Below are 21,060 nucleotides of genomic sequence, written 5' to 3' on the forward strand. Positions count from 1 at the left end.
GCCCCACACGGGCAGGGGTGACCCCAGCCCAGAGGCCATGGGGCATGCTGCTCCCGAAAGACCCGGCAGAGACAACATAGGGGCTGCCTGAGACCACGGAGCAGCCACGGCCCCGGACTCCAGCGCTGGGCACAAACGTTGGCTTCCTGGTGGAGCTCTGGGCTTAGCGCTTGCTCTGCTCCAGGCTCTTTCCAAGATGAGCCACGCCAGCGGTGTCTGGCCCTGGTGGGTCCCACAGCCTCAGGCATCCCACCGCAGCCCAGAGCCTCCACGAATCCCAGACCCACTGGCTGCAGTGTCTGTGACACACCTGATCAGCAAAAGCTCACACAACACAAACACAGCGCACGAGTACAACAGAGAGTGCAGAAGAGGAAATGGGGTTTATACCAAGTTGTACTGCTGGGGTGGAGAGACTGGCAAGAGGACTTGGGGGCAGGAGCTTGGAGAATATTGAACAGGCTGCAGCGCTGGGACCGGCTGAGATCAGCAGAGAAGGGAGTGGGAGGAGAGAGATTTGGGTGGGAATAGAGGGAGTGGGGGGAGGAAGAAAGGATAGGAGGAAGGAGAGAAAGAAGGAACAACAAGGTTAGTCAACCGAGCCAACTGCAAACACACAGAGGAGGGCATCGCAGAGGGTTGGAAAGCACGGAGACCAGAATGGGGGAGCATCCACCGCTCTGTGAAGACACACAGCCCGGCCGGTTGCTTTGTGGGAGCTGGGAAGGCTGACCATGTCCACAAAGCAGCTCTTGCCTGGGATGAACCATGACACCAGTTCACAAAGGCCAGCTATGGCCAACGGCAGCAGGAGAGCCACTTCCCCCAGCACAACCTTTGTGTCTGTCCCACTCCACCGCCCACTCCTGTGTGGCACTGACTCCCAGCTCTCTCTGCAGAGCTTCTTGGCCTCTCCTGCTGATAACGTCTTTTCTTCACTTTTTGTAGTGACCCCTCTCACTTTGTAACTGGGAGAACCTGCTGATGCCTGTTTATGACAACCCCTAATTCAAGCACCGTATACCGTGCTCTGGGCACCGAACCTGTAATGGTCAGCACTGGATTGTTTTTTTGATCACTTGATTTGACCTCTAGTGAAACAGAAGGTGTGTGCACACGGGGGACAGTGCATTTTCAGACCTTTCACCAAAAGTCAAACCCATGAAAAAAAATTTGCAAGGATCTAAACCGTCAGAACAGCCAAACAGTAGAAGCTACAAAGTAAGATCCCACAAGACACAGTGATCCTGCACAAGCTCCAGGAGCCTCCTGTGTGTTCAAACCTCCCACCCAGGGCACCCTGCTCTGTCCCGTGCCCTGCTACAGCTCCAGCCAGACACTCCTGCGAGCCTTAGCACTGGACTCGGGGAACACACCTCATCTGTAGAACTGAGACGCTTCCCTTGAGTCTCAGTATCCTCTGGCAAAGAGATCCACAACCCTGGAGCCAGTCCAGGGGCTGGGAACTGCGAGCTCCCGTCCTAATAGAGACAGCACAGAGCTGCTCATGGTATCTGCAGTGAAAGCTGTTGGAGGAAGCTTTTTTCCTCCTCCCATAACATCCCATCCCATCCCATCCCATCCCATCCCATCCCATTGAAAACACTTAGAATCATATAACAGCCCAGGTTGAAAGGGACCTCGGAAGACCATCTGGTCCAACCTTTCATGGAAAAGGGAGCCTTGATAAGATTATCTAGCACCCTCCCTGTTCAGTTGGATCTTGAGAACCTCCAGTGTAACTCTAGTGTAACTTGCAGCTCTTTGCTGTAGGAGACATCATAAGCATGAGATGACGCACTAGAAAGGATCCCTATAAAACTCAGAGGGCGGCCGAGGACCAGCACTGACACGCTGCTCGGAACAGGGCAGGACGGGAAGGTTCTGAGGACACGGTCCCCAGCTCTGCACCCGCTGACCAGGCTCTGCTCCCCAAATGTGCCCTCCAGGGCTGGCTCCCACCCCTTCCCCAGAACCGCAGTGACACAGGGGCAGCTCTTGTGCTGTGGCTTTACAGCCTCAGGAGCAGATTAAAGTATGTAGGAATGACAAACAAATGCTTGCCAGAGGGCTCCGTCCTCAGAAACAGCCCCGTAGGCTGTGGACCATCACTTGGGTTTAACTTCGGAAGGTCTGGAGAATACACCTGGGCAGTTCCAGGACTCCCCAGGACATCAGGTGACCAGTCATGGGATTTCAGCACTGGGAGCTCAAACCCAACTAACTTTTGCCTATCCCTCACCAGGAGGGCAGATGGCTCCAGAACATCACCCCGCCAGGCAGTAAAGGGCTACAGATCCCTTGCCAGGAGGGCTGCTGGCCTGAGCAGATACAGAAGGGGCCGGCGAGTTGAGATGTCACACAGCATCATATTCAGGTACCGCAAGGCTCCCAACCTCCTCCCGCTCTCTGCCAACAGCGCAGAGGGACTGTCACTCCCAAACAGGCAGCAAGTGTGAGGGCACCCAAAACCCACCGGGCAAGCGTGAGTCCAGACCACCCTGGGTGTGTGATGGCTCTGCTTCTGCCTCCCACCTGCGTGCCCAAGGGGCTTCCCGAGCCCTTCCCAGTGACTCACCTGGGACATCATGTGGTTGCTCATGGCTGGCTGCTGCTGGGCTGTGGGTGGAAGTCCTTGGGGCTGCGGTGGTGGCTGTTGGGGTGGCTGTGGTTGAGGCTGCTGGGCTGCGCAGGGCAGGAGGCCACGGCTGGGCTGTGAAGAAGGGGGTTGGCTGCATGCTTCAGGGGCACCTAGTACCAAACCTTGAACAGAGAAAGGCACGGCAGGATTGGTATGTGGGAGAGAAAAACATTGATTCGTTGATGGGGCGGGCCGAGGGTAGATCCTGTCGCTACCTCCCGTACTGCGGCCAGTTGGCATTATCTGCTGTCCACATGGGAGCTTCCATGGGGGACAGGGTGAGCAGCCAAGTCCCTGCTTTGCCTCTGCTTCACAGCAAACCAAGGTGTTAACATCCCGAGGACTCTCCTCTCCACGTCCACGTGCACACACCGACCCCCCACAGCGGGTCAGAGAACCTTCCCCTGCCCCACGCAGGGAAGACCACGATTGCAATCCTTGTTCCAGACTACGGCCACGTATTGCACAGCCGTTATTCCCAAGAGTGCGCTCTCTTCCCTGATCCCAACCCAGCATCCTCATTCTTCGTGGACAACCTACCCAGCGGTCCCCACCCACAGCTCCCAGGTCGTTGCTGTTTGTGTAAACTTTCAACTCCTTACTCGGAACTGCAGGAAATTAAAAGGCCAATGCCAGGCTCATAGGACAAATCCAGCTGGCCGCTGCTCACGGGACGGGGCGTGCTCGGGGCAGGTGCTGGAACAGGGTGGTAAAAACGCATCTGTGCTGCAACTGATTCTTTGGAGGGATGCGCCCTCTCTGCCTCATGTGGAAAGGACCAGGCGAAAGTCAGGGCCTTCTATAAATGCCATGAGCCTTCTGCTGGGAAGAGGAACACAGCTGCGAACAACAGCACCTGCCTGGTGAAGGGGTCTCCACCCCAGCATGAGACGGAGATTACAAAAAGATGGAGCTGCCAGATACAGTCAGTACCATAAAGCAGTCTGTGGGGAGAAGCTGGAGGGCTGTTCCCAGTCAAAGCTCAGTTCTGCAGCTCGGCACGGCCCCTGCTCAGACACTAATTCCTCATCATGATCTGAATAATATGTCATCGCTTGCCCAGAAGAGAGAGGGGAGTGAGGAAATCCTATTTTATGACCACACAGACCCAGCACACGCGCATCTTGTGAGTAAAAAGCCAGGGGGGCAGGCTGAAAGCGATTCCATCCCATGGTAGGAAAAATTGTTAGGAAGGAGTGCGATACCTGCTGCAGGGCACCCAGCTGGGAAGTGCTCTCCTCGGTATTTCAGTTTCACTTCCAGAAATAAAAGGGCTGTGAAACTACTGCTTGATGCCCAGTAGCTGCTATTTAACTAATTCCGCCTCTGATCTACTGCATTTCAACAGCTAATCTTCAGGCATTCTGCTAAGGAGGTCTCTATCATCAGCCACATGCTGCAAAGAAGGAAATATTTTGCTGACAGTTGCCCAGGGGCTGAATGCTGAGATGGGAAAAGAGCCCCAGACCCAGAGTCCTAAGCAGTTCCTCCCCCACAGAATAAATGTGAGGATATAGAGGGTGGTGTTTCCCCAAGTGAAAAATTCCTTTGCTTTTTTTTTTTTTCCTCCCCCAAGACATTTCTAATCACTTGCCATTATATAAAGCCTTAAGAGCAATTGGCTTCTGTTCCCAGGGGAGACCTGGAGGAAAAATACAGAAAGAGCAAAAAAAGCAGATCCTCTCTTGCTTTGCACATGGCTGGGACAGATCTTCAAATAACTGCTCCCATCAGCTGATGAATCAGTCCTGGAGGTGGCTGCAATAATCAGAATAAATGCAGCCCTGAGCACAACGAAAACAGGGTCCCAAGAGATGATGCAGGCACCTTCAAACCGCAAGATGAGTGTGTGGTTTTCAAAGCCAGCCTGGGCACTAGAACAGCAGCCTGGTGGCCTTTTAGATCCATCCATTTTATTTGAAAGGATTCTTGTGGAGAAGTCCAATCACCCACAAGCACCAGCCTGCCTTCTCTCCCCAGTAAAACGACAGCTCTCAAGCATTTGGGGACCTGCCGCCTACGCGGATGGAGGAAGCCAGCCAGTGAAACAACGCTGGATTTTGCTCATTGATATCGCGCAGCAATTGTAACCAGCGACCGTGTGGTTCTTCAGTTATCAACGGATCATTAAAACGAGAGCAAAGACCTCTGCTGCCTCTTCCACAAGTGCCTTTCACAAGCAGTCAGGTGAAAATAAAGGACTCTGCTCCCCACCGACAGACAGGCTGGTGCCCTGCCGAGTGCAGCACACGTCCCCTCGGGAGCCTGTGGTCAGTAAGAGATTACCAGTGATGCCCCACAACGTTCTCTGTGCACGGGCTGGCCCTTGGGTTACCTAGACGGAAAAGGAAGAACTGATCTGAAGCAGGCAAAGAGACTTGTGATCCTCGTGATCCCTTTGGTGCTCCTGAAAACTTGAGCTGTATTCATGGAATCACAGAATCATAGAATCATGAATGGTTTAGGTTGGAAGGAACCTTAAAGATCATCTAGTTCCAACCCCCTGCCCTGGGCAGGGACACCTCCCACCAGCCCAGGTTGCTCCAAGCCCCCTCCAACCTGGCCTTGAACCCCTCCAGGGATGGGGCAGCCACAGCTTCTCTGGGCAACCTGGGCCAGGCTCTCACCACCCTCACACCAAAGAAGTTCTTCCCCAGATCTCAGCTCAATCTCCCCTCTTTCAGTCTCAAACCATCCCCCCTCATCCCATCGCTCCCCTCCCTGATCCAGAGTCCCCCCCAAGCTTTCCTGGAGCTTCTTTAGGGACTGGAAGGGGCTCTAAGCTCTCCCCGGAGCCTTCTCTTCTCCAGGCTGAACCCCCCCAACTCTCTCAGCCTGTCCTCACAGCAGAGGGGCTCCAGCCCGTGGCCTCCTCTGGACCCGTTCCAACAGGTCCATGGCCTTCCTGTGCTAAGGACTCCAGAGCTCCATTCAACAGCTCCTGAAAAGCTGCAGGCCCAGCTCCCTGCTGTTATGTTTGCTCTCAGGAATACAGTGAATCATTTTGAGAGAACATCGTAGGCAGATACCAACTAACACAGTCTTTGTCTGATGAGATAGACTGTGTGTCTGATGAGATAAGACTAATTGGTGACACCCTTCCCTGGACCTCCTTTGTTGGAAAGCAAGGAAAAGTGCCAGATGGTTCCCCCTGACTAAGTCTCCTTAGGGCTCTAAGGGATTCTGAGGGGCAGAAAGGAACGGCAACATAACGTGTACCACAGCAAGAGAGAGAAAACAAATGAAAATTGGTAGCTCCAGTTCCAGGGTATGGGACTAAACACTGTGCTTTGTCTTAGATAACTCTGCTAAAGGGAAGGAAGATCCGACGGCGAGTGTTGAAAAAGCAGATGATGAACCAACTGGTAGACCCCTGCCCAGGTACTGAACACACCCAGATGATGCCAACCGTGCCCAATTTTAACCAGAGCCACTGAGCAGAGCATCATGAGCCACAGTCCCCCAGCCTGAAGATTATGTCTGCCAGGTGCCCTTTCACAGAATCACACAATTGCTGAGGTTGGAAGGGACCTTTCAGATCATTGAGTCCAACCATCAACCCAACACTGACAAAACCCACCACCAAATCGTATCTCTAAGCACTATGTCTGCCTGAATTTTAAATACCTCCAGGGATAGTGACTCCACCACTTCCCTGGGCAGCCCATCCCAATGCTTAATAACCCTTTTAGTGTAAAAGTTTTTAATAATTTCCTTCCTTTGGCAGAAGGCGTGCAGGGAAAACAGTACCGTACCTGTCCGGGACGTTCTGCTGGCAGTGCTGCCTTTGCTACTCCCGATGCTGTCCCCCCGTGTCAGGATGGAGATGCCACTGAAGCTGCTGGCTTTGGTAACTGGTGGTCGCAGGTTGCGGATGGAGCCATCTGAGTCTGTGCTGCTCCATGGCCGAGGCTCCAGCGACTTTATCTCGCTCTCTGTGCTGCTCTGACGGCTGCCCGAGGCCCGGTTCAAACTGTCCCGGTTGCCCCTGCAGAGACCGGAGGAGTTAGAGGGCACCTCCCATGGAGAGGGGCAGCAGCAGGACCTGCAGGGGCTGCATCAGTACTGCCACACCGGGCTGGTGAGCCCAGGCAGCATCTGCCTCTGTGACACAGCACGGTGGCACCTGGTACAGGGATGTGACACTAAACACACACCCTGGGTCACAGATTTCTTGGGCACGCGCTGCGGAGACCCAGACACTGCTGGTCTTCCTTGGCGTGTGCCGAGACCTGGCTCCTGGCCCTTTTCCCCAGCCAGATCCCAGCCTGGAACAGATGCCAGCAGGGTCAGAGCACGATCCCTTGCTAAAGCCCTCCTTGTCTCAGAACGGGGAGCTTTTAACAGAGGCCTTGAGACAAGGCTGATTGAGATCTTGCGAGACCACTCTCCGCGCTAGCCCTGGCGAGGTTTTCTGCCCAGCCGGAACAGGGAGGCACTGGGACGATGCTGTGCTCAGAGCTGGGCTCCCGCCGATCGCCCTCCCTTAGCCCCAGGCCAGGTCTGGCCACAGCGGGACTTTAGGGAGTACCAGCAAAACATCCCAAGCGGTGAGCCCGGTTTATCAGCCCGGCTAAGGATCATAATAAGCACAATAACAGGTTCCTGGGCCTTCACCGGAGTGGAATGGTGAGGAAGGCACCACTGGAAGAGATGCTCATGCTGAACCTGGCAGCAGCTCCATACAGTCTTGAAGGAAAAAAAATAGGCTTGGAAGGAACTTCTGAGGTGATGCCCTGGGCTGCTGGGAGCATGTGAGAGTCAAAGAAAATACTTCTCTTGGAAAATCAGTACAATGGTTATATCCCTCAAGAGGTGAAAGAATTGGACCGTGCAGCCTCAAACCCCGAATGACAATTGACCTAATGAGCATCACTGTCAAGCTCCTGGGCTCTTTCCAACCTAAACTCTGAAGGCAGCTCCTGGCGATGTCCAGAGCGTTTGTGTGTGTGGGGAAGGGGCATGTCACGGCCTCTCTTCTTACTCAGCTTCAAACTCTGGTTCCCTGAGAACCCAGACCCCTCTCAAGCTGATTACTGCTAACCCAGCAGTCTAACGGTTCTGCTTTTTCTACAAATGCTCTCCAGACTCCAGGCACACCACGCACCCTGCTCTCGGACAGCACTGCCCCACAGCTTCAGCCATGCCTTTCTTTCCATTCCCCTCACTACAGCCTGTTTCCAAGCGTGTTCGCCAGCAGAGAGCTCCCTGCAGTCGGAGCCGTGCGCGAACGGAGGGCTCCCAAGCACCCCAAACAGGAGCTGTGTCTCTCCCAACGCTGGGCTTTGAGGGCAGTAAATCTGGGGGGGTTACACAGCCATCATCTCCAGCACCGCTGCTGAGGGAACCCTGATCTCCTCAAGAGCTTGTCTATCTCTGTCCAGAGCTCAAAATGGTCCTGAGGCCCACACGTTCTCCCTCTCCCCACTCCGGGAACCACGAAGTCCCTCTCTTTAGGGACTGGGCACAAGAGTCAGAAAAGCTCCTAGCGCAGCCCTGGCTGCAGCTCAGCGCCTGAAGCTGCAACCACAGCAGCAACTTTTTTATTTTTTGCCACTTGCTGAGTGAGTTTCATACAGCCCCGTGGCTGATCTGAAAACTCTAGCCCCTGCCTTCAACGCCACTGCCACACACAAGCTCCAGGACACGGTCCCTGGAACTGTGCTGAGGACGCTTGATTTTCCACGACGGTGACTCTCCGAGGACAGCCTGAGCCACGCAACAGACTGAGGAGGGGGGCGAAGCCGTTCCTACACTCGCTTAGATCCTCCTGCCTTGTTCATACACAGAGTTGCTTCGTCTCTGGAGCTTTGGCTATTAAACGAGAGCAGAGCGGGCACAGGAGCCTGTCCATTTTCACCCTGTTCTTTATCCTCATAGCTTCAGCAGCCTCCTGCAGCGGGGTCTGCGCTAGGTCTGCATCAGGCTTAACTCCATCCTTCCAGCCCTTTCATCCACATGAAAACTACTTAACAAGAAAATGCTGCTCTAACACGTTCCCAGTGCCCTCTGCAGCCCGCTCTGGTTGAAATGGAAGCCTGAGACGCTTCATTGCCAGCATTAAGGAATCCAGCCTTTATAATCAGGGATTAGGGACAAGCCCACCTTAACTGGACGCCAATCCTGTCACCGTGAGGGCAGGGGCTTTCCTACCCTTTTGGGAAACGAGGCAGAACGGTTTGAATACTGCTGGAATCCTCTTGCTTCCCCATTCCTCCCTGCCATTCCCACCTTCCACCCCTCCGTTTTAAGTGATGAATCAGCAAAAAAAGGACTCAGGAACTGATGTTGCAAAAAATACAACTTCGATAACTTCACAAGCAGCCATGCATGGGGCAAACTTACTCAGCAGGACAATGTACAAAATAAGTCACACAGAGATACCTAAAAATCTGCCTCCGTTTGTGAGAACTAGAAGAAAAGCCTTCTTTGGAGATTCTGTCGGTTAACATCAGAAAAAAGCGTCATTATAGAGATGAGAGATTCTCTCTCCAAAGAGAAAGCCAGAGGTACAAATAGTGTCTGCTAAACAGTACTAACCTGCTGTCAGCGAGATATCCATTCTGGCCAGTCTGGAAGCACAGAAAAGACATGGAGATGGAAGAAAAGGGAGACTTAGTAACTTTGAAAGCATCAAACCCAGGCAATTTCAAAGCAAAAAGGAGCAAAGCACTAACAGTATGGGACTCAGACATGGTTTGTTTGTGCACCAGTTACATGGTGACTCAGGAGTCCGCTGAGCTTTCTGCACACCAGTCCCATTTGGGTCTCCACCCAGGCCCATTAGGAACCTTTCCTGATACCTGTGACCCTGAGATCTCTCAAGAGTTTGCAAATCTTGAGTCCTCGACTCCCTACTTCATTGCTCTAAGGCAGCTTTGATGGCAGCTTCGACAATGGAACAACCAAGGCCAGACATACAAGGGTCCTTATTTGCTCAATGCAGGCACAATTATCAGAGCCATGAAAAAAAGGCAGAGAGCTCAAAGCCAGTCCAGCCTACCCTGTGACTGTCACCGCTGCCTCTGGAAGTTGGGGACAAAGCACTGACTCGGCCCATGAACACAGAGCAAAGGTAAGGACATGCCCATCGGCAGAGCTACTATTGCATCTGGATGGCGTTGGGCCTGTCCGTGTAAGACAAGTCCATGATCACAACCGGCTGGAGAGCATCAGCTGAAGCCTGGTGACTTCACTAGGGACAGTGGCTGCCATGACATCCTCCTTGGGCAGGCACACGGCAATTCCCATGAGGACAGATGAAAGGCGTCATCCCCAAGATGCTCAAAAGCAGCAGGCAAGGACCTGGACTTTGAACGTGATCCACGGCAGATGGGCACTTGGAATCATCCCCGACTCCATCATTTGCCATTTGGCACAGCACGGAGAGCTGCCTCCAGCCGGCAGACGGTACCCAACGCAGCAGAGCACAGCCACCTCTCTGAGCCAGACGTGAGCAAGGAACACAGCTCCGCCTTAGAGGAGCTCAATGTAGGGAGCAGAGATTTCAAGGAAGCAACAAACTGGACACTTCGTAAGAAAGACAATAAACACACTGCCCAGATTCATCCTGTGAAGGCACAGAGCCCTGCCTGATACTCCACGGCTGGCATGGCTTGGTCAGGAGGTCAAAGCTGCAGCACTGGAGAGAAGCTTGGGGGAGGCAGCTGCTGCTTCTTTCTCATTCATCTATTGATTTGTTTGTCATCCCAGAAATGCCATTGCGTAAGCTTATAATCCTGCTGGGCAGCAAGGAGCAAAACCGCCTCCTCTGTCAGTCCCCCCGCATCTACTGCCCCTTGAAACAGGCAATTTAGGGAGGGAGCAGACTGGGGAGCGGAGACGTGTCTCCTCTATCTCAATGTCTTAGACATCTTTGTTAGGAGCTGGAATTCAACGGTAGATACCAAGAGCATTGGGAAATTTGTAGAAAAGGCAATGAGGAGATCTGACCTCTTAGTATACTCAAGGACACCTTCTGCCACAAAGTTCCAGGAGGGTACCTGGCAAGTGAGTCATCCAAGCTTACCTCTCGTGCAAATATCCGCTCCCTGACCCGCTGATACTCTTCCTCTCGCTCTTCTATAGATTTGCTCCTTCTCCCATCCTGCAAGGGGAGTCTGATCTGAAGGGACAAACACATCTCAGCGGGTCAGCAGTTGCCAGTGGGAGCAGAGGGCGCAGTCAGCCGCTGCGGTTTTTACGTAGCAGTGTAAGTGGATGTGGATTACGGAGTGTGTGCATGATGCCTGGATGCAACGACACAGCCTCTGCCTTTGAACCCACCTCCTGGACACCTACGTCTAGGGATGAACATCCTGGAGGTCTTAGCGCACTCAACCTCCTGGATCAAGCCCAACCCCTCTGCCTGAACTCTGACTGATTTGGAAGGGACAGATCAGGAATATCGCTGTGCGCTTCTGAAACAGTCTGTTCCCAGGGGTCACAAGCTAAAGGCCACTCGTTGGAGCATATGCCAGCAGAGCAAACTCCTGCTCTGTCATGGATTCTGTGCTTCTGGGCAGCTGCAATGCCTGCCGAGTGCTAGCACGGGGAAACCAGAAACTGATACTGATTGCGGGGACCAGCTCCCCATCCTGACGACTTCCGTTCAGAAACACGACCCAAAGCAAGGGACAGTGGTGTGCTGGGGCGACGTAAAGATGGGAGCTACAGGAGCAAAGAGCACGAGATCCCTGGTGAAGAGGTCTCCTGTCTCTTGCCCCATTTTTGACATTCAAGATTCTGTCTGACGCAGGCTGGGAAAACAGCCACAGATGAACAAGCCAGCTCTGCGTTACAGGTGCGGTGTCACCTGTGACAGCCCAAAGGCAGCCAGAGACTCAGGAGGGTTTTTGGCTCCGACACCTGGCAACGCTGCTGAGCTCAAAGTGTTTCATTTTGCCGACGGTTTCCTTCCAGCAGCACTGCGAGGTCCTGACAACGCCACAGCTGGACTCGCTGCAAGCCCCAGGGAGGGGTGGGAGAGACGCTTGGCGACACTCAGCTCCAGGGCATTTCCAAGGAAACTTTAGCAAAAGGCTTCACCTTAAAGCCTGGCCCAGCCACCAGTTGATATTCAGGGTACAGAAAAGTACCCTCCATAGCACCCACACAAATTCTTCACGCATTCCACACTACTTTGGAAAGTTTTCATGATATATCTAGATGCTGCTACTTGCATGGGGTGGAAGCTTCTATTAAAGAAGGCTACTGCAGGAAACCCGAGAGAAATTTAGAGTTGTTCTCATCTTAGAGAAGGCGGGTTTGACTTCCACAAAGTATGCAGATAACACATTGCCACCCCTTACCTGATTATCATCTCGGTCCATGCTGGTATCATCTCGTTTTAGGATAAACCTCTGCGGGAACTCTGCATTCTTCTCATCTTTGATGTGCTCAGAGAACCTCTGCTCAGGGCTGCAGGAAGAACCAGCCGTTGTTAGAAGGGCAAAAACGGGCATAGAACCATCTTCATAAAACCACTGCTTTGCAGGGAGTGAGAGGGTGTGCAAAGCTGTTTGGTTAAATCTCTCCTCTGTCTGACGGCCACAAGCGCTGAGAACTAGAGAGAACTAGGAAGGGCTTGCAAATACATACACTTAGGACTGGAAGTGAAGGATTATTCTCTCTTAGAGAAGGGACCTGCCCTTCTTACGGAGGCAAAAAATTGTGATGTGGAATCCAGCCTGCTCTGGACCATGTCTGGGGGTCACGTAGCACCACGCAGGGAAGGGAAGGGGATGCCCAGTTATTCTCCCTCCCCCTTACATTCGTGTGTTACTGGTCTTGTTGATAATGACTGCCTTTCCGGTTTGGTCAACGTTATGATCCATGCCAAAGTAGGCAGCTACTCGGTGCAACAGCATCCTATGGTACGAGGTCATCTGCGGGAACTTCTTAAACTGGTTGCTGAGAAGAGAGGAGAAAGCATTAGAATGTAGAAGGCTTTGAAATAGACAACGATAATCTGACACCAAAAGAAAGATAGAGGCCAGAGATGTCTTAAGCAGATCCCAGATCAGACCATGCCACCTTTTCCAAGCAGTCAGTCATGACTCAAGTGCAGCTTCTCACACTAAGCGTGAGCATGGGCTTACACTGCTTTCCCAGACCGAGTTGGACTGATTCAAAGGCTCCAGTTGAATATGCCTTTCCTAAAACAAGACCAGCTTGTGCAGAAATGCACGTCTTTGTTTCTAAGCAGGAACAGGAGCCAGAATTAGTACTTGTACTGCGACTTCTCTGATCCTGTTAGATAAAGAAGTTTTCAAGCTCTGCTGCAGACACCTATTCTATCTCAAGTTCTAGGATGTGAATCCTGCCCCTGGTTTCTCCACCCCCAATTTATGCTAGGAAGAGAAGCACAACGGCACTCATCTCCTTCACAGCAGATATGGTGTTAAAACAACTGATATCCAATCGATATGATACTCAGAAACCTTGTACACGGACAAAAGGAGACGGAGGACGTACAAGAGAAGAGGCCTCCCAACCAGCATGCCCAAAAGACACCCCCTTCTCCCCTGGGTGCCCAAGCTCTTAAACTGTAAGTTACAAATCTCTTTTGCTTTACACAAACTTGATGATCACTTACTTGTTATCACTGATAAATTCCAGAATCTCCTGTTCTAACTTTAGTAGCATCATTCTATCCCTGTTAAGAAAAGAAAAAGGAAAAGGTCACTTTTAGAGACAGTAAACCAGCTTTCTCTGCCTGGCGCCCACCGCCCTGCCACAGAGCAAAGCCACAAATACCTGGAGCAAGCAACGCTACTAACCAGGCTTCACACATCCTCCACAGGCAGGAACTAAAAAAACTCCCCATTTTTTTCATCGATAGCAAATTAATTGCCAGACTTTTTTTTGGTTTAAAGTAGTTGTTTTGCTAACGGTGCTTGGCTTTTGGTAATATTGAATCTCTGCTCTGCTGGAAGCTCCACTGGTAGAGACTCCAGCTTTGCTATTCCTGTGCCAGCATTTGGCTTGATTACATTTATTACTGACACAGCAGCATTTCCTTTAGAGGTTGGTATTTGACAATCATTTATAGAAAGGGTTTTAAAGCAATCAAGATTCTTTCCTGCTTGCATTCAAACAAATTATTTTCCCTCTTTCTCTCTCTCTGTAGCACACAATTACGTGTTTTGATTGACTGCAGGATATAAAATTACAGTTGCGCTTTTTGTTTCTACACTGTCCCAGCTCTAGTAATGCTCTCTGAATTCCAAAAACTAAAACACACTTTCAGCTACTTTCTGTAGTCGCTGTAGTCCCCCCTCCTCCCAAGATACATGAATACAAACATACACACACACACGCACAGAAACACCACGGGTTTAAGAGTCAATCAAAGAAGCATTGGTCACCAGGTATTCTCTCCCTTCACTCCACCAGCAAGTTGTTTTACTGACTAGGGACCTACCGTGGGTTTTTTTTCAGTGTATTTACTAAAAATTCATGCAAATCTATTCCAGTGGAGTCCGTATATTCCTGGCTGGAATCTGAAACAACAACAACAGCAGCAGAACAAATTAACAAAACACTGCAAAAGAACAGACCAAAGGGAAGAGGTGTGTGTCTCGGTACAGGCGTGAGGATGATGTCCCCACATTGCTGCCAGGGGAAATTCGGCCTCATTCTCTGCACCGAGGAGTCACGACGGGGAGAGAGGAAGACAAGCTCGCCTTGTTCCAGAACTGCACTGGTTGAGATCCATTATCACCCGGGCTTGAGTCCAGCTTCTAGCACAAGCTCTGAAAGCAACCTCTAGGTCAAGTTTCTCAATCTGTACAACGGGGACCATAGACCCTCTCCCCAGGGGGCAGCGGGAGGATCACACGCTACACGATGAGCAAAAGGCCCCATTAGGAGGACGCCAGAGAGGGAGATCAGAGCAGTTCTCGGAAGGAAACTTTGCCCCTAAAACCAACCACTCGGAGCACACTCGGGATATTCCATGCAGGAGGCCCCTGTAGGTGTAACACACCACACTTTTGTTCAAGCAACTCCTGCACTTTTGGCCCCGCAAGCCATTTACCTGGAAAGCCCTGCTGTCCCTGTTCTTCCCCTCTCCCCTCACCCTTTTTAATTTAAAAACAGTAAGCAAAACTGAATGTGCACCAGTGCAGAGTTGCTGTCTGTGCATGGATCTAAGGTGCAATTTTGCTCACCTGATTAAATGTGTATCTTTTAGCCATTTCTATGCCCTAAAATCATACATGCAGGATCATACAGCAGAAACTTAGCTCACCTCCTTGCAACCTCACACCTTGCCACCTGTGGCAGGTTTTATAAAATCAAATCTAGACCGAAAGCAAAAGTCTACACAGCGGGCGCCTTCTTGGGTTTGCATCTGCACATTACAAAAGCCACCGGATCACTATAAACTATGCAGGAAACCTGCAAGGCTGCTGGGGCACATGCCAATCTAGACAATCCCTCCTCCTCCCTCCCCGTGCTTTGCTCCAGAGAGGATGCTATAAAAACAATACATTCCTGTACAGTCATCAGCAGAGACAACCACCCTTCTGCCAACAACCGCACCACTGGCCAGCAGAATCCTCAAAGCGGGTAAGACAGGACCTGCCCAGTTCAAAGGAGCCCCTGACCTCGAGACAGCATTTTCCTTGGTGCCTTTTCTTTGTTCTTGTCTTTTTCTTCTTTCTCAGCCCCATCTTTTGTGGACTTTTCCTCTTCCTTGTCAGAGGGGCAGCTCACGTGCAACTGAATGATGTCCTGAAACAAAACAAACCAGGCTGGCGTGAGTCACTGGACGCTCCCCACAATCAATGCCACGGCTGGAGATGCCGCCAGTGAGAAAAGCACGTGGAAAGGCAGAGGATTCAGGCTGCAGATCTGAGACATTTCATAAGAGTATCCATTCTGAGAACAGAGAAAGTGGTTTCTCGCCTCACCCGCCTCCCAATGAGAAGCCTTCAGCGGGCTCTAAGGGGACGCAACAGCATTTATAGGATCATAGAATCATAGAATGGTTTGGGTTGGAAGGGACCTTAAAGATCATCTATTTCCAACCCCTTGCCCTGGGCAGGGACACCTCCCACCAGCCCAGGTTGCTCCAAGCCCCCTCCAACCTGGCCTTGAACCCCTCCAGGGATGGGGGAGGCTTCTCTGGGCAACCTGGACCAGTGCCTCATCACCTTCACAGGAAAGATTTCTTCCTAATACTAATCTAAATTTCCCCTCTTTCAGTTTAAAACCGTTCCCCCTTGTCCTTTTGCTACACTCCCACATAAAGGCTTAGAAGGCCACGTACCCGGTTCACCACAAGGGTGAGGTGGCCTGGGCAACCCTGGCACAGGTTTGTCCTTGTCCTTGGAAAGTAGCATGGAGGTCACTGATCCAGCACCTGAGCTGGTGCCTCTGCACGGCGCGGCGCTATGTCAGCATGACAAAGATGGGCTGTGGCCAGCCACAACCTGTTCTACAGCAAGCCAGCTCTGATCTCTCCACACTGTAGAATCATAGAATCATCCAGGTTGGAAAAGACCCTTGGGATCATCGAGTCCAACCATCTACCCTACTCTACAAAGTTCTTCCCTACACCATATCCCCCAACACCACATCTAAGCGACTCTTAAACTCATCCAGGGATGGTGCCTCGACCCCCTCCCTGGGCAGCCCGTTCCAGTGTCTGATCACTCTTCCTGTGAAGAATTTCTTCCTAACGCCCAGTCTAAACCTACCCTGGTGCAGCTTGAAGCCATTCCCTCTTGTACGTACCCTCCTGCACTTCCAAAGCTTGTGTGGGCAGAGAAATCTCAACCCATCCGCTCGTGTCGGGGCAGAGGTTCTCGGCACCTCCCTGACTGCTGCCCACCTTCAAGCCTCAGCTTCTCTGTCACTGCCCCCAGTGCCCACAACAGGGATTGTGTCTGCAGGGCACTGCTTGTCTCTTCTCCGTGAGCTGGCTGCTTTCGCTCACTGCAGCCTGAGTTGCAAGGAAGGGGCTTGCACAAAAACTTCCTTCCCGTGGCCAAAACCCCCAGGGGCTTTGTGAAGGCAAAGCGCTGTTCCATTTTGGGGGGCATAAGCCTGCACAACATCAGGAGTTGTGGGTGCCCAGGGAGCGGATGCAGATGATTCCTTGTGACCGCAGGCGCAGGAGAAGCGCTCACAGGCATGACAGCTCCCTTCAAAAGCAGCCTCTTGTGGGAAATTCTTGGCTCTCAGAGGCACAAGCCCAGGGCAGGACATCACTTCTAGCAAGACATGGATCTTCTTCCACAGTCCACAGTGTGTCTCATTCTAGGCTTACCTGGGACTCCAGCAGCCCGTCTACAAAGGGACTAGATGATTCTTCACATACAGCCAAACTTCTGACCAGTTTAAGCTTTGAATTAGACTGGAGAAGGAAAAGAAAGACTATTGTTAAGACACCTCAGCCAAAACACACAAACTTAAATTCATGCTGCTGCATTACCAAGCCACTCCTGCATTGTTAATTAAACTGCTAAAAAGGAGGACCACCAAACCAGCTCCTTGCAGCAAACAGGCATATGCAAAGTCTTGGAGTCCTAGAGCAAATCCGTTATTTTCTTCCTTCGGTCTTTGATCAGGATTTGAACCAACCGGATTTTAGGTGAGAAAGCTCACTGTCTTAACTCACACACTCTTTGATCTCTTCAGCCAGAGCAATTCCAACCTCTCCCCTACTCACCTGGCAAGAATTAAAACCATTAACAAAGGATATAGCTGAAACCAATTATTTTATTGTTTTTTAGGATGTGAAGATTGTTACTGTTCTTAATCAAAAGGCCGTCATCCCATTTACACCTCGCCTGTCTGACCTCATGGCTTTGGTTATTTTGGGTAACGTACTAGTGTTCAGAGAAAACGCTTAAAATGAAACCTGCGCTTTCAGGACTCTTGGTAAGTTGACTCACTTGGGTGACAAATAAGAAAAAAAAAATATCAACCAGTCACATGAGATTCCAGGCAGGATCAACAATTTGGAGCAACGCCCGAGATGCACAGACACATTCTGCCCTAGGTATGGTCAGAGCAGGAACTGGAACCGCAGCCTGTTCCAGTGCGGCACAGAGTCCTGGCTTTTAAGACCAAACCACTAGAATATTTTTTTCTGAACCGTCACGTGCTGCGTGTTGCTTCTGGAGACAGGGAAGACTTGAGAGTATCATCCTAAGGTTGGGATCAGGACTCGGCTCAGCATGGCCAAAAGAATAATGGGATGTCAGGAGAGGTCATACCTTGGCTCTTTTTCTGGCATGTCCATGACCTGAAGTTCGTCTCTGTGGAGAAAGGAATGAGAAGGCAAGAAGCTTAAGCTGAATGTGTACACTGTAAATGGCGTTTGCCGTGCAAGGCAGCACAACACTGAGCACGTACAATGATTCTGAAGAAAATCTCTACCCGACAGCAATGGAAGCATGTGCAAACAGGAAGACCTGGAGAGCTGTCCCGTCAGGCCCCAGGTGGGCAAAAACCGCTTTAAGAGCTTGGGAAACTTCATGTGGATTAGACCCGGTTCCTCTGTTTCTGAGAGAACCAGCACAACTGTGGAATCTCAGGGCACACAGGTGAAGATGCACAACACACTTGTAAGTGGGAAAATGAGAAGTCTTCTACCATTCCTGGGACGTGAAGGGTGTTCTAACGGTGGATCACGAGAGAGACACACTGCTGCTCTGATTTAAGAGACACTGAGTCATCCGTCATTCCTACCTTCTAAGAAACCTTTCCCCGTTCCACGTTACAAAGTGACCAAAGTCAGGCTCTTTCTGAGGAACACTGCAATCACAGCCCACCCACTCACCCCCTTGGATGCAGCCCCTGACTTGAGGGCACCTTGCAGGAGCTCCATCATTCTCACCAGGACTGGTGTCTGCCCAGGCAGTGGTTGAACAAATCTGGCACCAGCCACCAGCATTCAATACAGAAGCATCCAGCAGTTGGGGAAGGCAGGCATTTCTTCAAGCTCAACATTAAGCCAAAAGCACATGTGACAGGAGAGCAGAGCAGAGCAGCCGGAATGAGTCCCAGCACCCTCCAAATGATGCTTGCACAGATTTTTATTTTTTTTTCCCCCTCGCTGAAATGAAATCCCGGAACATTCACTTCCTACGTGGGCATTTTTAACAACAGCAAAGAAACGGCCAAGCAACATTCCTGAAACCAAGCTCTCCGTGGGATGCCTTCACTTCACGTTAAGTCATTAACTGATCCTTAGGTCAAAGAAAGGAATAAGAGGGAGGTAACAGCCGTGGGACTAGAACCTGGGGGCTGAGCACAAGTGCCCCCAGGAGCGCATCAGTCTCATTTTCTCCCAGGCTCGAGGGATATTTAAGTTATTCCACTCTGAGCAGAACAGATTCAGCTCAAGAGGAAGAGAGCAGCCTGTGAACAACAGTCTGTACGGCACGGTATCCCCACGGGAGGTGGTGGCACAGGCTTAGGCCCCTTTCAGAAGGGACAACAACCGAACAACCAGCTTGGGTTTGCCGAGCGGAAGGAGAGGGCCCAGCTCCGCGAGCTGGTGGGACAACCCACGTGTCTGCGCACTTACCTGAGATTCCTGGCGCACGCTGACCTCCTCCCCTCCATCCTTCTCCAGCTCCTCCTTGCTCGGTGACCTGGATACGTATTTGGTTTTGTTCACAGATTCCTCAACCACCCTTTTTTCAGACTCCTTCATTATTTCCAGAGACTCCTGCGTTGTGTTGCTGTTTGACATCTTCAGAGCCCTCCAACGTAGCAATGGGCACCTGCCAGAAGAGGTGACAGAACGGGGAGAAGGGAGTCAGGGGGTGGAGAGAGTTTCTATCTGGAACACAAATTCTTACACGTATAGGTTGTAACTTCCTTGTAAGTAATCTTGTGTACAACGACCCCAAACCAAGCACCGCAATCACAGCCCACCCGCTCACCCCCTTGGACGCAGCCCCTGGCTTGAGGGCACCTTGCAGGAGCTCCATCATTCTCACCAGGACTCTGGAGACACCAGCAGGGACGAATAAAGCCTCTGAGATATACAGAGGATCCCAGTGCAGGCACTCTGCCCTCAAACTTCTTGGATGCCAGGGAGACATTGATGGTACTCCTCATGTAAACGTCCAGAGGCAGGGAATTCAGCAGGTGAAATAACCTCAAGCACCCAGAGGAGACGCAGGCGCGCTCTGCCCCAGGACAAGCAACAACCAAAAATCGGCATTTTTATCCCCCAACCCCAGCCCAATCCTCGCAATTAGTCAAATCTTCGGTGAGAAAACAGCCCCATAACCATGACATTGTTCTGGCTCTTCCTGGGAAATAACACAATCCCTGTTATCCTCTCTCTAGCTGCCTATGGGCAGATACTTCAGGAAAAGTGGAGGTCAAACAGTAACAGTCAAATTATAGATTAAGACCAAAAAATAACGCTTCCTGACAAAGTTGTGTTTAATTGCTTCCTTTTGATTAGTAAGAACACAGGCAGCCCCCAGAGTCCCCGAGACCATCTCTGAATCAGAGCAGGATCTAGAGAAGGCGGCAACACGTGCCTCAGTCTGCTGAGCCTTAAACAGGAGCAATGAACGTGTCACCCACCCATCCGTCAAATTAAGTGTTAATTCCAAAACGATTGCCTAGAACGGAACCGTCAGCCCTCCCAGCTAACTCAAAGCAGGTCTCTTTGAGCTCGAGTGCGGGCTAAACCGGCTTATGTAGGACCCAGGAGGGATTTTGGTACCGAAAAACGTGTTTGCTGTAGCGACGCTGCCCGCGCAGAGCCCCGTGTGTGTCCTGCGATAGATGAGGAGGCTGGATAAAGGCAGGAGAAAAGGCAGGCCCAGCAAGACAAATTTCCAAAAAAAAAAAAGAATAGGGGAAGCCTAAATTTGAGAGAGGCTCAAACAAAAGGCCTGGGCACTGGAAAACACAGCTGATATTTAACAACTTGTTTTATTAATTACTTTGGCAGAACACGGCTGAAAAAGAGTCGGATCTCGCAGAGATTTATCAACTCTTGGCTCTGCGTGGGAACTGCTAATATTCATTAACTAATTCAACCTCATTCCCCCTTAATTTGAGGGGCTGCTGAACATAAAACACGTATTTGATTCTTATTGCAGCTACTGGAATCGGTTCCAGATACAGAAAGCAGGAGAGTGCAATCAACCGCTTTTAGTTCATGGATTCTTACAGGGATTCGTAACAAACTCATTCAAACATTTGGGGCAAAGACCCTGCTGTGAACTGAAAAGTGGGGGGGACACACAACCACCCAGCAAATGTGCCTGGGAGGTGCCAGCACCGCACTGGATCGGAGCGAGGGGACGGGACGGGACACTTACTGACAAAAGGAGGAACCTTTGCTTTCCTCCACACTTATCGTTGCCTCTTCTAGACTTCTGATGAGCTTTTCCACAGCAGCGAGACTCATCGCTGTCAGTTCAGAGTCA

General features: G+C 51.3%; 1 protein-coding gene across 12 annotated transcripts in view; it reads right to left on the minus strand.

Annotated features, from left to right (window-relative positions):
• R3HDM2 (R3H domain containing 2) overlaps positions 1-20,366 on the minus strand; it is a 29,431-nt gene extending 9,065 nt beyond the window's left edge. The window contains exons 1-14 of one of the 12 annotated variants that reach the window (XM_074164864.1): positions 19,188-20,366; positions 17,872-17,913; positions 16,920-17,006; positions 15,253-15,379; positions 14,067-14,145; positions 13,239-13,298; positions 12,413-12,553; positions 11,953-12,061; positions 10,671-10,766; positions 9,182-9,213; positions 9,026-9,079; positions 6,397-6,629; positions 2,579-2,763; positions 391-480 (exon numbers count right to left, since the gene is read on the minus strand). In XM_074164864.1, coding sequence (XP_074020965.1) covers positions 391-480; positions 2,579-2,763; positions 6,397-6,629; positions 9,026-9,079; positions 9,182-9,213; positions 10,671-10,766; positions 11,953-12,061; positions 12,413-12,553; positions 13,239-13,298; positions 14,067-14,145; positions 15,253-15,379; positions 16,920-17,006; positions 17,872-17,913; positions 19,188-19,355 — 1,503 coding nt within the window. In that variant the 5' untranslated portion in view covers positions 19,356-20,366. Of the gene's footprint in view, positions 1-390; positions 481-2,578; positions 2,764-6,396; positions 6,630-9,025; positions 9,080-9,181; positions 9,214-10,670; positions 10,767-11,952; positions 12,062-12,412; positions 12,554-13,238; positions 13,299-14,066; positions 14,146-15,252; positions 15,380-16,919; positions 17,007-17,871; positions 17,944-19,187 lie in introns of all 12 variants that reach the window. The other 11 variants (XM_074164868.1, XM_074164866.1, XM_074164867.1 and 8 more) reach the window with 11 other exon arrangements.
• Between the last annotated feature and the right edge of the window lie 694 nt (positions 20,367-21,060).

Source organism: Numenius arquata, chromosome 29, assembly GCF_964106895.1.
Source record: "Numenius arquata chromosome 29, bNumArq3.hap1.1, whole genome shotgun sequence".
Classification (NCBI taxonomy): Eukaryota; Metazoa; Chordata; class Aves; order Charadriiformes; family Scolopacidae; genus Numenius; species Numenius arquata.